General features: G+C 54.4%; 1 protein-coding gene across 2 annotated transcripts in view; it reads left to right on the plus strand.

Annotated features, from left to right (window-relative positions):
- The first annotated feature begins 6,500 nt into the window (after positions 1–6,500).
- LMX1A (LIM homeobox transcription factor 1 alpha) overlaps positions 6,501–14,209 on the plus strand; it is a 42,357-nt gene continuing 34,648 nt past the window's right edge. The window contains exons 1-2 of one of the 2 annotated variants that reach the window (XM_062003900.1): positions 6,501–6,577; positions 7,152–7,334. In XM_062003900.1, coding sequence (XP_061859884.1) covers positions 6,501–6,577; positions 7,152–7,334 — 260 coding nt within the window. Of the gene's footprint in view, positions 6,578–7,147; positions 7,335–14,209 lie in introns of both variants that reach the window. The other variant, XM_062003899.1, reaches the window with a different exon arrangement.

Genomic DNA, 14,209 nt, shown 5'->3' on the forward strand with positions numbered 1-14,209 from the left:
GGGAAGGGGAGGAAGAAAGGATGAAAACGGAGCGTTTTGTTAAATCTCCCACACGGGGACATGATTCATTCTCCAGTATTTCGCTGTGAGAAGGAAAAAGAATCAGGGAAAAGAAGCAAACCCCTCACATTACAGAAACTCTAATGTTCTTTGTTTTTTTTTCTGGTGACACAACAAAAAGGGGGAGAATTTCCAAAGCACTGGCCAAGGGGGTCTTTTTAATTGAAAAGCTAATTTCCCATTAGGAGGGAAATGTTTGAAGACTGAAAATATTCAACATGCTTGTTGTAAAACCTTTGCCAGAGTTTGAGACGCTACGGGCAGACTGTGCTGTACCCACACCACGCTGCTGCTTACACAAAGAGAGAGGCTACCTGCAGCCTGGGCTGCTACAGGCTTCCCTTCTAAGAGCTGTGAGCTTCTAAGAGCTGGTTCCCAAACTAGCTGGGTTGGGGTTTTTTTTCCAGATTATAAAGCCCTTAGTTTCTGTTGACCTCCCTGCTCTCAGGTTTGATGATTTAAGTTAAGGAGGTTGGTTGGCATGAGCAGGCTTAGCAAGAGGAGGGCTGCAGCATGTGATACTTCTGACTGAAGGTAGACTATGTGGTGTAAGGCTTTCTGTTGAAATATATAGAGGAAAACCTAGGGGTCCTCATGCCTGCAGCCAGACCTCTTGCTGTGATCATAAGAGCTGCAAGGTTGGAGTTTAAATTGGCCAAAGCATCCCAAAGTACTTTGGGCTTTGGTGGCTTTGTCTGGGTCCACGAGGAGGGATTCAGAGTTGCTGATATTCCACATTGGCAGAACAGCTCAACACATGGACAGCAGAGAAAAATAAACTGGACAGAAAAGTGGGATCCAGAGTGTAGCCCAGATGGCTCTGCCTGTGCAACTGCAGTCAGTGCAAGTGGAGCTTGGCCAGTCCTATGGGCAGTTCACCTTGACTATCTTAATGCTGATCTGAGCCCCCAGTCTGGGAGCAAAGCCAGACCACTGCCTGCAGGATGAACAGCCACTTTTTGAAGCTGGAAGTGATGGGATACCATAACCAAGACTGGGGCAGGAAGTCTCAAAGTAGCCATTTGTGACTCCTGGACATCCCTACACTTAGCAGTCTACCTCAAGACCCTGGCAAGGAGATCTCTGGGTACTGGGCCACAAAGTCTCCATGTTTCACTTTGAGCAAAGCTTTTGCTCTTTCTCCAGATGACTAGTGGGGTTTTTAGGTTAAATTTATCTGCTCAATCATCTGTTTAACACATCCTCCACTACACACTGTGTCTGGTAGAGCAGCGAGACCAGGAAACACAGAGTATAGCTTCTGTAAATAAGACACTACATGCTTGTCTCAAAGTGTCATTATCAGACAGTAGTCTTGTGCAGAGGAAAGAAGTTACTGAGCAGCTCAGCTCTCTCTGCAATCATTGAGGACCTGAGGTTTGATGGAATCTCCTGGGTTTGGTCCTAACCCTCAGATTTATCACTGGGGTTGTGTGCTTCCATGCAATAGTGTCAAATGCTGCCCAAGAGTAGTGCTTCCCCTGTCCTTGCACAGCAGAGGGATGTGTGGCTACAGACATCCCAAGGAGCAGATCCCCCAGCAGTTAGCAGTAACTCCCTGGTGCAGTTTTCCTTCAGGATGAATTGCAGCTTGGCATGGTTGAAGCTTATGCAATCTGCAGCCTTGCAAGAACCTCATTTGCAACAAATAGTAGAAATGACAATCATGGGTGAGCCGAAGAAAACTTCTGTCCTTGCACATACATGCAGTCCCAGCTTGTGTGGAACTACAGCTGCACAAAGAACCAAAAAATATCACTGAAGAACTCAACAATCAAGAGCTACCACAGTTTAAGGCCTTTACAATGTGGTATTTTTTCCTTGCAGACATGTGGCATGATGGTGCCTTCAAAACCCAGGCTCAGGCACTCTTCAGGCACAACAAGGAGAGCATAAAGGGATCTAGCCACTTACCATTCCTACAGAAACCTCCTCCTATCTCCTCTGAACTTTGCTCTTGGCAGATTTCTGGGTCTTGCCACCACTTCATCTGAAGATCCAGTCACTGTTTTTCCCATGAAAACCCTCATAGCCTCAGATTAAGCTCTGACATTTTTTTCCCTTTGCTCTGGGAATAATAAATAAACCATGCTCTGGGAATGACTGGTACAAAACAAAATGTCCCTTTCACTTTCCCACCATGCATCGCATCTCATGAGGTTTCTGAGTTACCAGCAGGTCCCTCTCACCATGGACGAGCTTTGTTTCAGTGCACAGACCAAATATATAAAAGCATTTATTAGTTCTGAGCTGCTCCATGGAGGAGAGTTAAAAAAATAGTGGGTTTGGCCACCTATGATGAGGACTTTGGGAAATGAAAAAGCTCTTAAACTCCATTGCTTGTGCTAAACTGGATTTGTTACTCATCCAGAAATCCAAGCCCATGTGTTTTCCTGCCCCTGTCTTCCTTTGGATTCTGTAGTGGCTGCTTCAGTTTCTACTGAAGTTCAACAAAAGCAGTTTTGGACTGAGAATAAAAATGCATCCTAAACTATAAAGGTTTGAGGTGGTTTCCATTCAGTCCAGCTCTGTGCTCCCTGCTGAATGTAGTGGTTCAAGGGCACGTGCCCTTGAGATGAGATGACTTTTCACATGTCAATGAGTGACTAAACTGAGTGTCACCACCACTGGCCTGTCCTCGAGGGCCTCTTGTCTGGGCTGGGCCCTGGACTGACTTCACCATGACACCTGAGCTCCCCTGAGGTACTCTGCCCTGTCTGCTCATCCCCTTCCTGTTCCTCCCAGGTCCCACTGAAGGTGCGGGTGGGAAGCTGGGGAGCCTGTGCTGACTCAGAGCTGCCTGGCGCTGCAGAGAGTACGCAGAAGAGGAATTACACTGATGAGGCACATCCCCAGAGCTGATGGTGGCAGTGGGAAGCAGTGTGTGTACCCTCTTTCTGGGGATGATGGCTTTTGTTTCATGGTGAGGTACATTGGAAAGCATGGTACAAAGGCAGAGAAGCCCAGAATCCCCAGGCGTCGTTCAGCAGCAGTGGACGAGCACCAGCCTATACCTACACAAGGCAGTGGCTGCCACCCCTTACCTCTCTCCCCCTATGCCCTCTGTGCAATTAGAGACCAGATTGGTGTGGGGGCTTTCAGTGGCAAAGGGAGAGGATTTTATCACCTTGGGAGTATCTGACAGTCGTGTCTGTGGGCTGGTTTCTGGTTTACCTCTCTCCAGGGGCTGGCCAGCCCAAGGTGGTGTGGAGCCCCTGATGTCTGTAAAGGGCTATGAGGGTGGCAGAAAAGAGAGGGCAGTGTGTTTTCTGTAGGAGTGAGTGGTGGAGAGTGATGTCTTCTGGTTCAGAGTTGGCTTCAGGCACTAAAAGCACCCCAGTGCCAAAGGAAGGTGACTGTCTGTAGCGAAGCACAGTTCACAGTCACCCTCCCTCTTGGTGTCCTGTGTCCCTGCCTCTGGGTCCCTGCTCCTGCATTGTTGTGCATCTGCTCTGCTGGGCAGAGTTAAGGGTTTATGGGAGGAGGGATCTATCTCTTCACTGACTGGAGCCACGTCTGTTGCTGTGACTGTGACTCCCCACCCTCAGAGCCCAGTGCTGTTGAGCTCCTTCCAGCAGTAAACAGCGGGGAAGCTTCTGCTTCACCTGGGCTCCTTGGCACAACATGTGAGAGCTGGGCAGGCCCAGGGACAGTGGCTGGGGAAGATGTGTGGCTCCTCTTCCAGTGGGCTTGTGAATCTGGTGGGCAGCTTCTGTTAATACTGTTTTCCCCTGACCACATAGTTTTTGCAACACCTGGCTGCCTGCAGAACATACAACTAGAAGAAGAGAGCCTCCTCATGCTTGTCCTCTGGTTTGATTCTCTTCACCTGTCAATGCTCTGGGCTGCTGAACCTATTTGAGCCCTGGATGAGGTGATCATGGAACTCCTGATGCTTAGAGGCCAAGGTCAGGTGGCTGACATCCTCTCCCTCATCTTTTGTAAGGCTGTTGCCTGAGGTGAAGGTGTGCTTTGGGGGTGAGGGGATGTATTTCTTGCATATTTTACTGGTTTAGCTGATGACTGTCCTTTGCACGAGACCAAGTATGCTCCAGTACTTGTGATGTGTGTGGCAGCTGGTGGATATGTGGCAGCAGCACCCTGTGGTGTTGCACACTGGGCTTATCCCTCAAGCCTGATCCTTTGTAGACTGAGCTGGGAGTTGTGCAGAAGAGCTGTGAGGTAAAGCTGTCTCCAGATCCCTCTTTGCCTGGAGAGAAGGAGGAGAACGAACACCATGGGGTGACAATATCTAGGGGTGGAATGACTTCCCTCCCAGCTTCCTCTGTCTTTCATTAGTCCACATCAGTGCCTGGTACAGGGCCACAGCTGTGAGCAGTGATGAGGGATGGTGTTCCTACCCCACAGGGCTGAGCTCTGGCTGTGTGAGGAAAATCCGCTGTCCTGCACAGCTCTGCAGCTGGGGTGGGATGGGATGGCTGTGCTGGTTTGCCCAGGGAGGAAGAGCAGCATGTGAGGCCTCGAGTCCCCAGTCATGCTGCATTCCTTGCTGGGCTGGTGTCTTGGCAATGTGGCTCTGACAGGTCTGGCTGCCCAGAAACTTGGCTGGAGCTGCTCAGAGGCCTTCAGGAAGAGACAAAGACAGAGGCATCAGAGCCCACTGCCTCCCTGGTACAGCTGCAGCTCTGCCTTCCTGGGTGTGAGGGATCAGCTGTTCCATGCTGACCTGTGCAATGGTGCCAACGCTTTTGTGCCCAGATTCCCAGTGTGGTTATAGTGAGATACAGTGGGGCTGTCCCAGGACCCCACTTCCCTTTTCCATGGGGTTTTGGCAGGGTGGTGACCCACCTCTGCTAACCTGTGGCCCCCTGAGCTCCCAAAGGACACGAGCTTGGTCCCTGCATCACCCAGGGGCTGGGAGGGCTCCTGCCCCTGGTGCCAAGGTCACTGGTGAGCATGGGAGGTGAAGCCTCTAAAAACCTCCCATCCTCTACCTGCCTGTGGTGGGTCCTCTGCGGCTGGAGAGGGGGGAGCCCAGCTCTCTTCTGTGCCAGGGGAAGCCTCAGCCCCGCTGCCCAGGCCGCTCCAGCAGCGGCAGGTACGTGGCCCCGGCCCTGCTGCAGGCGGCTCCGGGCCTGAGGGGCCCCCAAAATTCCCGGAGAAAGAGCGACTCGCCCCCTCCATCCCTAAGCAGGAGGGAAGGAGAGAGCCGGGTGGGACGGGAAATCGTCGGGGCCGCGGGAACGCTCCAAGTTTCAGCGTCCCCGGCCGGGCGGGATCTTTCCTTGGCGGGTTTCCCCTCCTTGAAACGGATGCGGTTTGGCGGTGCTGGGGCCGCCTCCGCCCGCGGCTCCACGGTACCGGCGCCCGTAGCGCACCGGGCCCTGCTCGGCGCCAGTGATCAGGGCGACGAGCTCTCCGGAACAGCGCTCCAGCTTTGGGTTTTGGTGTGTTTTGGCTTTTTTTTTTCTCTCCTCTCAGAACTCCTTTTCCTTAAAGGTTGCGGAGCGGCGGGGCGAGGCGCCCGGGGGGATGCGCAGCGCGGGGAAGCGCATCCCCGCCGGGGACCGCATCCCGCCCCGGCCGCTGCCTCCCCGCGCCGGGGACCGGCTTTCCCCAAAACCTCCCGGCCTGGGCTTCTCCTGGAGGAGGCAGCTGATTTCCAGGCGGTTTCATTATCGGGAGAGCAGCGGTGACGGGACACCACCCTTTCCACCCTTTTCTCTCTTTTTTTTTTTGTTTGTTTTTTGTTTTTCGCTTCTTTTTGGCTCGCTTTCTAAGAAAAGAAGGGGGGAAGAAAAATAACAAGGCAGGGACGGGAGCGGAGCCGGGGCTGTCCCTGCCGTGCCCCTCGGAGCCGGGAAGAGCCGCCGGCCCCTCGAGGCGTGGCGGGGCCGGTGCCTGCAGCCAGGCACGAGAGCGGGGAGGAAACTTATTTCGAGTGGGGTGGAGAGGGGAGGGCAGAGGGTGGGGGTCGGGCAGGGAGGTATCAGCTCCAGGAAATGTGCCTTGGCAGCAGTCGGACGGGCGCTTCCCCGCAGGTTGGTGCGTTCTGCTCCGCTCCGGAGCCGTCCAGGGAGCCGCGGTTCTCTCCGCAGCCCGGAGAGGCAGGACCTGCCGCAGGACCCCCCCGGAGCGGTGGCTGCGAACGCTTCTCCCGCCGGGCCCCCGCAGGAAGGCACCGCCCAGGCCGCCCCAGGTAAGCGGTCGAGCCCTGCCGACGGCAACCCCGCATCCTCTGGTCCCGCTGCGGGACCACGTCGGGGGCCGCGGGGTTGGTGGGACGCTGCGCAGCCGGAGCGGGGGCTCCGGGGGTTGTCTGTGCGTGTGCGTCTGTCGCTGGGAAGAAGGGCAGAAGGGTGCGGGCCGGGGAGCCCGGGCCGCGAGCGGTGGGGTCGGTGGCGGGGCTGAACGCGGCGTGTCCGGGCTGTGTTGGCAGGCGGGCGGCGCGGCCCCCTCGCCCGGCCCGGTTCCCCACCATGCTGGACGGGCTGAAGATGGAGGAGAGTTTGCAGAGCGCCCTGGACCCCGCGGCCCCCTTCTCTCTCCTGGGTAAGTCGAGGCACCCCACTTGCTCTCCTGGGACCCCCACCCTGCCGGGCGGGACCGAGTGATGGGCACAGGGAGTGCGGGGGCAGCCTTTCCCCCTCGGCTCGTTCCTGCCCGGCGCCGCTCCCTTCGCCCGGGGAGTGCTCCCGGCATCCGCCTTCCCCGCTCCGTTTCGTTCCGCGATTGCACTGAATCGTGTGTGCCCCCCTCCCCTCCGGCCCGTTGAACGAAAGCCTTTCCTTCGGTTCCAACAATAAATTTGAGGGCTTTTAATTTTTTTTCTCTTCGTTTTAATGTCGCTTACAAACAACCGCCCTCTCTCCGAGCCGCGCCGCCGCCGCCGCCTTTCCGCCTGGAACGAATTTGGGGGCGATGTCCCCTCCTTAGAGCTCCCCTAAGGCACAGGTCCCCCCCGGATCCCGGAGCAGCCCCCCACACGCCCCCCGTCTCTCCCCCGTCCCCCCTAGCCGCCGGGGGGCAGCGAGAGAAGCGGGATACGCCGTCCATCCTTCGCCCGCTCCGTCTCCCCGTCCACCGCTCCCTCCACCCAGCCCTATCCCCGGATTCTTCCCCGCAGGCAGAGCCGCGACCCCCAAGTCGGTGTGTGAAGGGTGCCAGCGAGTGATTTCGGACCGGTTCCTGCTGCGCCTGAACGATAGCCTGTGGCATGAGCAGTGCGTCCAGTGCGCATCCTGCAAGGAGCCCCTGCACACCACCTGCTTCTACCGCGACAAGAAGCTCTACTGCAAGCTGGATTACGAGAAGTAAGTGTCCCCCAGCCCCCGGTGAACCTCCCTCGCTCCTCTCCCACCACCCACAAAGCTTCAGTACCCCGCCGACGGCATGTCCCGAGAGATAGCAGCCTGCCCGTGCTGTGTGCCCAGTGGTGCATCTCCCTCAGCCTCGCTATGCCCCGCTTCTCTCCTTAGAGGTGTTTTGTTGTGCTTGGTTTGTACTTTGGGAATTTAGGAGCCTTTTGTCGGGAGCCTGTAAGACCCCTCGGTAACTCTGGGGCTACGGATGGGGCCAAATGTTTTCCCGTCTTCTCTGGTTTTTGTTTCCTACTGAGTGTCTGCAGGAGGAACGTTATATCCTCCCCGACCTGGTCCTGGACAGGGCTATTTTCCTAATATCCCCACAAGCAGGGAAATGTTGCAGCCCCTGCTCAGATGGGGAAACTGAGGTACTGAGCAGGGACCAGGGAAGGCTGTGCTGAATTCCCTGTGTTCACTGTCAGGCGCAGGACGCTCTGCCTGCGCCCGGGGCTGTGATGGAACAACAAATTTGCATGTAGGTGATTAAAGCTTCCAGCTCTGATGCTTTCCCTTTGGCAAGTGTGAAACTTGGGGTGGAAAGACAAGAAGAAAATTATTTTTTTTTTCTTTCTTTTAAAAAAAATAACCACCCTAAACTTCCCCGTGGGACTGGGGAGAAGGCTGTTGAGCCTTTCCTACAGCTGCTTTCGTTTTTCATCCCTGCTCATCCCTCTTGTACCGTCAAGGCCGGACGCCACTCGCTTAGTTTTGGAGAGGGGAAATTTGTGTGGACTCCAGGCTTCTTGTTTCTTGAGGAAGGGTGTAGATACCCCCTCTTGAAGAGGGTGTAGGTCCTTCATTGTGACAGGAGCGCAGCTATGGGAACCCCACGCTTTCATTCCATGAGACTGTTAAACGAGAAAGCAGCCATCCGCTCCCTGGCTCTGGCCCGACTGCTGAGCATACCGGGGGCTAGTGCTGCTCCAGGCCTTTTTCAAGTTGGAGTGGGTTTGTTTTTTGGGTTTTTTTTTCCCCCCTTTAATTCCTGTATTGTGGGTCTGAGTTTAATCACTATGGATACGAGGCAAATTGAAAGCAGAATTTGTGCGCGTGACCTTGTTTTCAAATGTTTACGAAAGAGTGGAAGAATTAGCTGCTGCGGGAGAGGGAAGGAGAGAGCTGCCTTGTGGGGCTTGGTTTGGAGGCAAAAAATTGGTGAGATTGGGTTGTGCTGCCTGTTTGGCCATAGACATTTGGCTACTGGTTCCCACACGTTTCCAACACGATTTAAGTTGCTTTTTATGTTCGACGAGTGCCCCAATTTGGGATATTAAGGAGAAATTGGGGTGAATATTACCACAGAAGTGCCTTTCCAGCTTGCAGCATGTCTGGGTTTTACTCTCTGCATGTTTGCCTGCAGCTTCGGAGCTCTGGAAGTCAGCTCCAACCTGAAACCCTCCTCCTATGTTGCTTGGCCGTGAAAGAAATCGGTGCCGCAGTTGGCTCCTTGCTGTGCCTGTCTCGCTGTCGGGATGGACACAAATGATTGCAGGGGGTGTAAAAAAGCAAGTCACAAATATTACCTAGGCTCTGGCGGCAGTACCCTTTATCCTTGCTATTTCCTGGTAATATCCTGGTTATTTCCCAGCTGCGTTTGGGTCGGTGATTTCTGCGTGAGCCGGGGAGCGAGCTCTGTGGCGGACGGCTTCCCGGAGATATGATGGTTTTAGCCCTGAACTGCAGCTGGCCTCTTTCCCCTCCTGCACCCACCTGCCCCTCACTAGCACCTTGTTGTTCCCTTGAATTTTATTTTGTTGTATTTTTTTTGGCATGGGGCTGCAGGTCCATGTCCCTGCTCCCTCCCTCTCCCCAGCGAGGCTTTCCGCTCTGCCGGTGCTGTGGCTTCTTACCTGGGCATGGCAAGGATGTGGAGCAGAGTCTCAAAGAGCTGTTGCTTTTGCTTTACAATATAGCTCTGTATTTAACAATAAAACCTCTTTCTTTGCCCAAACTGCCCATCGTGTCTTTGGGCTGAGCGTTTTCCCTGGGTGCAGGAGCACTGGGCTTGCCTCCGCCGCGCTGCTGACGCTGTGAACGGGGCTTTCGGTGTGAAACACACAGGGGAAGAGCTGCTGCTCTTGGACTGAGTTAATTATCTCGAGCTGATAGCTGGTTAATTATCATGGGTGACTGACACTCCCTGCGCAGCGTGGTTGTGTGGAGCAGCCGATCCTCCCCACAGAGGACTGGGGTGTCTGCGTGTGAAACGCCGCTGCTGGGGAAACGGTTGGGATCCTGCTGCTGCTGTCGTGGCGTTAGCGTTTTGGGGTGATTGGGGTTGGTTTTTAATTGAAAGAAGGGAGTTTCTCTTCCAGATGGTGACTGTTGGGGTGTTTTATCAGAGAAGAGTAGGTGAGGTATTTTCTGACGCATATCTTTGCTCACTGTGTGAGCTCTGTCTGTAACGAGGCTGCAGAGGGTTAATGACAGAGCATGAGAAGCAGAGTTATGCCTTTAGTTATAAATACACCCATGGAAAGTGTTACAGACTGTTTTAAGCGAGCATCTGACTTGCCGGACTCTAGAAATTGAGGAATTGTTTATTAAAACACATGTTTTGAATTTCTTTCTTTTGTAAAGAGGAAGACTTTGGGAGAGAACCTAGAGAGGGATGGATTAAAGACCAGGGACACCAGGCCAGGTCTCGGCATCTCTTTGTGGTGCCCAGCAATGTGGGTTGGGGCTTGTGGGCAGTCCGGGTGCCAACGCTGGATGGGAGCTTGAGGGGCTGGGGCTTACTCTTGGACTATTTTCCCTGGCTCTTGTGTGGAGGGCTCCTGGGGAGAGACAGCTCAAGCTTGTGCCCCTGGGACAGCGTCTATTTGGGGCAGAGAACGTCCATTACAGAACATCCTGAATCCCGCAGCAGCCCCCGGCTCTTGTCCAAACCTGATAAGTCTCAACTATGACAAGGTTCAGGCTTCGCCCTGGCCGCCTCCCTGACTGCCAAGTGGCCCCAGGGATGTGCCCCGGCTGCAGGGTCCCTGTGTTAGTGACCAGGGGAATGAGGTTTTGTAGTGGCAGATTGGGGAAGAGGGGCAACATCAAACCTGGCTGTAAATCAGGAGGGGGTGATGGGAAGAATGGGGCTGCCCTGCAGGCTTAAAATCCACATGAGGATGGGAATGGCTGAGCCTCCCTTGCCCAGTGGAGTTTCACAGCGGGTTTGCGTAGGCCAAACGGAGTCAGAGCCATAGGGAGGCCGTGGAGCTGCGAGGATGTCGTCACCCTCAAGCCTCTTGGTGTGTGCAGGAGCCCCACTGGCCAGTTTGGGGGGCCGGGAGTGCCGGCAGCGGTGTAGTCGTGACGGGGGGCGCAGCTGGGGAGCGTGGTGACGGCGGGACGGGTTGGCACGTCCCCAGCTACGGCACAGAGCCCCGGCCCCAGCCCCGGCTGGCAGGAGCAGATGGCCAGCACATCTCGGAGCAGGCCTGGCATGTGGGCGCCGGCAGCGGAGGGGCGGCCGTGGGCCCCGAGCTGCCACTGCCGTGCCGGGCTCCGTGGCCAAGGGAGGCAGTTGTGTGATGATCGCCCGGTCTCTGCACAGTTCCGTGTCTTTGCCAGCTTCTGTACCGTCATCACTGCTTGGCTCTGAACTCTCCTGCTCCTGGAGTTGTGGGTGCCTCCTCCTCCTCCTTCTCCTCCACCATGAAATAAAATGAGGAGGCATCTGTCTGTGAAGGGGGGAGGAAAAATAAAGTCTTTCCAACTTCTGATTGTGCACAAAAGAAAATGTGTGAAGAAATGCATCGGTGTTGGGTTTTAAAATCACACCCAGTTACCCTCATGTGGGGGATGAGCCCGAGTGCCCAGCAACATGGTCACGGCAGACCGCGGCTGGCTCTGGCTGGGGGAAGGTGGGATCCCCGGGCTCCGGGCTGTACATCCTCCTCTCTCCTGCTGAAGGCTCGTCTGGCAGCTGCTGCTGTTGAGGAGAGAGGAGGAAGAGGTTTGCAGTGTGGTGGTTGTTTATCTTGCTTAATGTGGGTAATGAATGGAATTGTGCAATTAGTTGCAAACTGTGGTGCTGCTTCCCCGTCCTGGAAGGGTCATGAGGGGGATGTGAATGAGGGAGGGGTTGCTGATGCTTTAAATGCTTTAGGGCGGCCTGATTCCACTGTCCAGAGACTTTCTGTGGTCTGAGGGGTTTGTGCTGATGATTCACAGTCCTTTCCCTTTTCTTGCCCAGAGAGATGGGACTTTTTGCTCTTCTTGTGGCTGATGGGAGAGAAGAATCCCTTCAGAGAGCCATGAGTCAGTCCAGCTACAGTGCAACATGCTTTCCAGAGGTCCTTTCCCTTCCTGTAGGGCATCATATGGAGAGGGTGGTGCTAACTTGGGCTTCTCCAGCTGGCCATGCACTGGGGATACTCATACTGGCCCAGATTTGGTTCCAGAGCCAGTGGCACCTCCGTGGCACAATGTCCCTCTTGCCAGTCTCTCTTTTTATATCCCTCATTCTTTTCTTCTAGTGATTCTCATCCTTCTTGCCTGCTCTCCATCCTCACCCAGCACCTCACCTCCCCTAGCAAACCTCTCTCTGTCCATACCCACTTCCCAATACCAGGAAGGTGCTGACTCTTTGCAAGCTGGGATGAACGTGGCTTTGAGGCAGGTGAATCTGGCCTCATCCCTCCAGGGATGTGGTGGTAGGTAGCACCAGGTGCTGGTCCTTTGGTGTTTGTTATTCAGTCGCCTTTTATGCCAATGGGGCAGGGAGGCAGTGGGATGGTGGTGAGAAGGCTGTTACAGAGGATGCTGTGGGATCCAAGTTGGAAAAGCCAGGCAAGCAAAAATGTGCCTTGTCCCATCACCACCACCCCCCTGTCCTCCTGTGTGCTGCTTACAGGGTTCCCCCTTTCCAGAGGGAGTGGAGAAGAGATTTGGTGTCTTACCCCTTCCCCCTGCCCTTAGATTTGTGTCTTTCAAGTAACGTTTTGCAGAAAGGGCCTGGGAAGGAGTGACTTTTGGCAGTTTGAGAGTGAGGCAGCCAAATATATTCATAATCTGTTCCCCCCTGGTGGGGACAGGGGTGGCTCTGCGGTCACCCTTTCTCCTGCTCGTTGGCAGTGAGATCCTGGATACTGTAGCTCAGTGCTGGCTGATCTGGGATCTGGGCATCCTTGGGACCCTCCGTGCTTTCTACCATCTTGTTCTTATTACCATCTCTCTCCCCCGGTGGCACAGCACTCCCTGATCACCCTCTGATGGGGCACTTGGAGCTGGGGGAACCTCTTTGGATCTTTGCAGTCCCAAGGAAGGCGACAGAAAGAAATCAGCTTGGGGAAAGAAAGGGGGGTTTGTTTCGATTTGATGAGAATTTTGTCTCCACCAGCTGGAGAAACAGCTGGGGTCCCCCCCTGCCCCAGCTCGCCAGCCCTCGCCTCGCTGCTTTTTCACCTGCTCACAGCCACCAGGCGCGGGGAGGGATCCGCTGAGCCCTGGATTTGAGAGCCCACAGTTTGGTCTCTCCCTCTGCCCTTCCTTAGGGGGGTTTCCAGCAGGGTCTGAACCCAATGCTGTGGTCATCCCCAACCAGTTTTGGAGAGGATGGTGGTCTCGGGTGTTGGCTGTGCTGAAGGCTGGCTGGTGTGCAGGTAAGGTTTGCTGGTGGCCATGCACGTTGCTGGGAGACTGAGGTCTGCTGGTTGCTCCTGTCCCTGCTGCCATCAACATACCCAAAGATGTGCTCCTCACTCTGATCCTGTGCACTTGCCCCAGAGTGCAGCTGGGGGCACCCTGAAGAATCCTCTGCCTTGGAGAAAGGGGAATTTAAAGAGTGAGGGTTGATCTCCTGCTTGCAAGGGTGCAAGTCCCACTTCTGGCTGAGAATGGGGAAGACTCAATGGTTTATATCAGGTTTGGGTCTGGATACAATATTCCCTACTTCTAGTGAACCCCGTGGTATGCAGCCAAGGAGGCCTACTCAAAACATCCCGTGTCCCAGGCACTTTTCTTTTCCAGATACTCTCTGTGCTCTATTTTGCCTCTGCAGACACTGGCATGAGGACTTGAGCTGGAGAACTGCCTCTGCCTGCGATTCAACAGAGCATCTCCCCTGTAATAGGAGTAAAGAATAGCTTTAAACCAGGGACAAAATACTTAGATTTTGTTAGGGTGAAGCACTGAAGCTGATCCCAAATAATTTAGGGTTTGGGTTTTTGTACGTAAATGTGTTCTCTTGAGCAATTTGAATTTGTGTGTATTTGTAAGAGATTGCAGAAGGCAGAAGTGGAGGGAGGGGACTAACAACACTCCCTGACATGGCCAACACTGCAGAGCTGTATGTGAAATCCCATAGCCACAGTTACACTAGCCTCTAACTTCAGTTTTGTTCCTCAGTGCTTTTAACCTGGAAGAGACCCTGCTTGGGCAGAAGGAAGCCAGCTGATCCCAGCGTATCTTCTCCCGGGGCTGTTGGACCTCGGGGGCAATGGATGCCCCTGCGTTGTCTCGTGTGTCTCTGTGAAACTGACAGTCATCTGTGGCAGCTGTTTAAGGCTCACGGGGTTCTTTTTTTTTTAAGATTATCAAACCTTGGTTGCCCAGGAGAGGGATTCTGTAATCTCTGGCTTCTCATCCCAAATATTTACGGACAACCAGATGCTGAAGCTTTAGGGAAAGGCGTGGGGCAGGCTAAGCAGTGCTGTGCTGGCAGCAGGGGCACAGCATTGGGCTGGTGGCACTGGTCTTTTATTTGGGGGAATTTCTATCAGGTGGCTCTGTCTTCTTATCTGTTTTGCTGCAAACTTATTGACAAAAGTCTGGTTTCTTCAGCTTGCCAGGGATCCTTCACATTTTGTAGGCTGGCTCTCTGAAAATGG

Source organism: Colius striatus, chromosome 10 (genome assembly GCF_028858725.1).
Source record: "Colius striatus isolate bColStr4 chromosome 10, bColStr4.1.hap1, whole genome shotgun sequence".
NCBI classification, from domain to species: domain Eukaryota; kingdom Metazoa; phylum Chordata; class Aves; order Coliiformes; family Coliidae; genus Colius; species Colius striatus.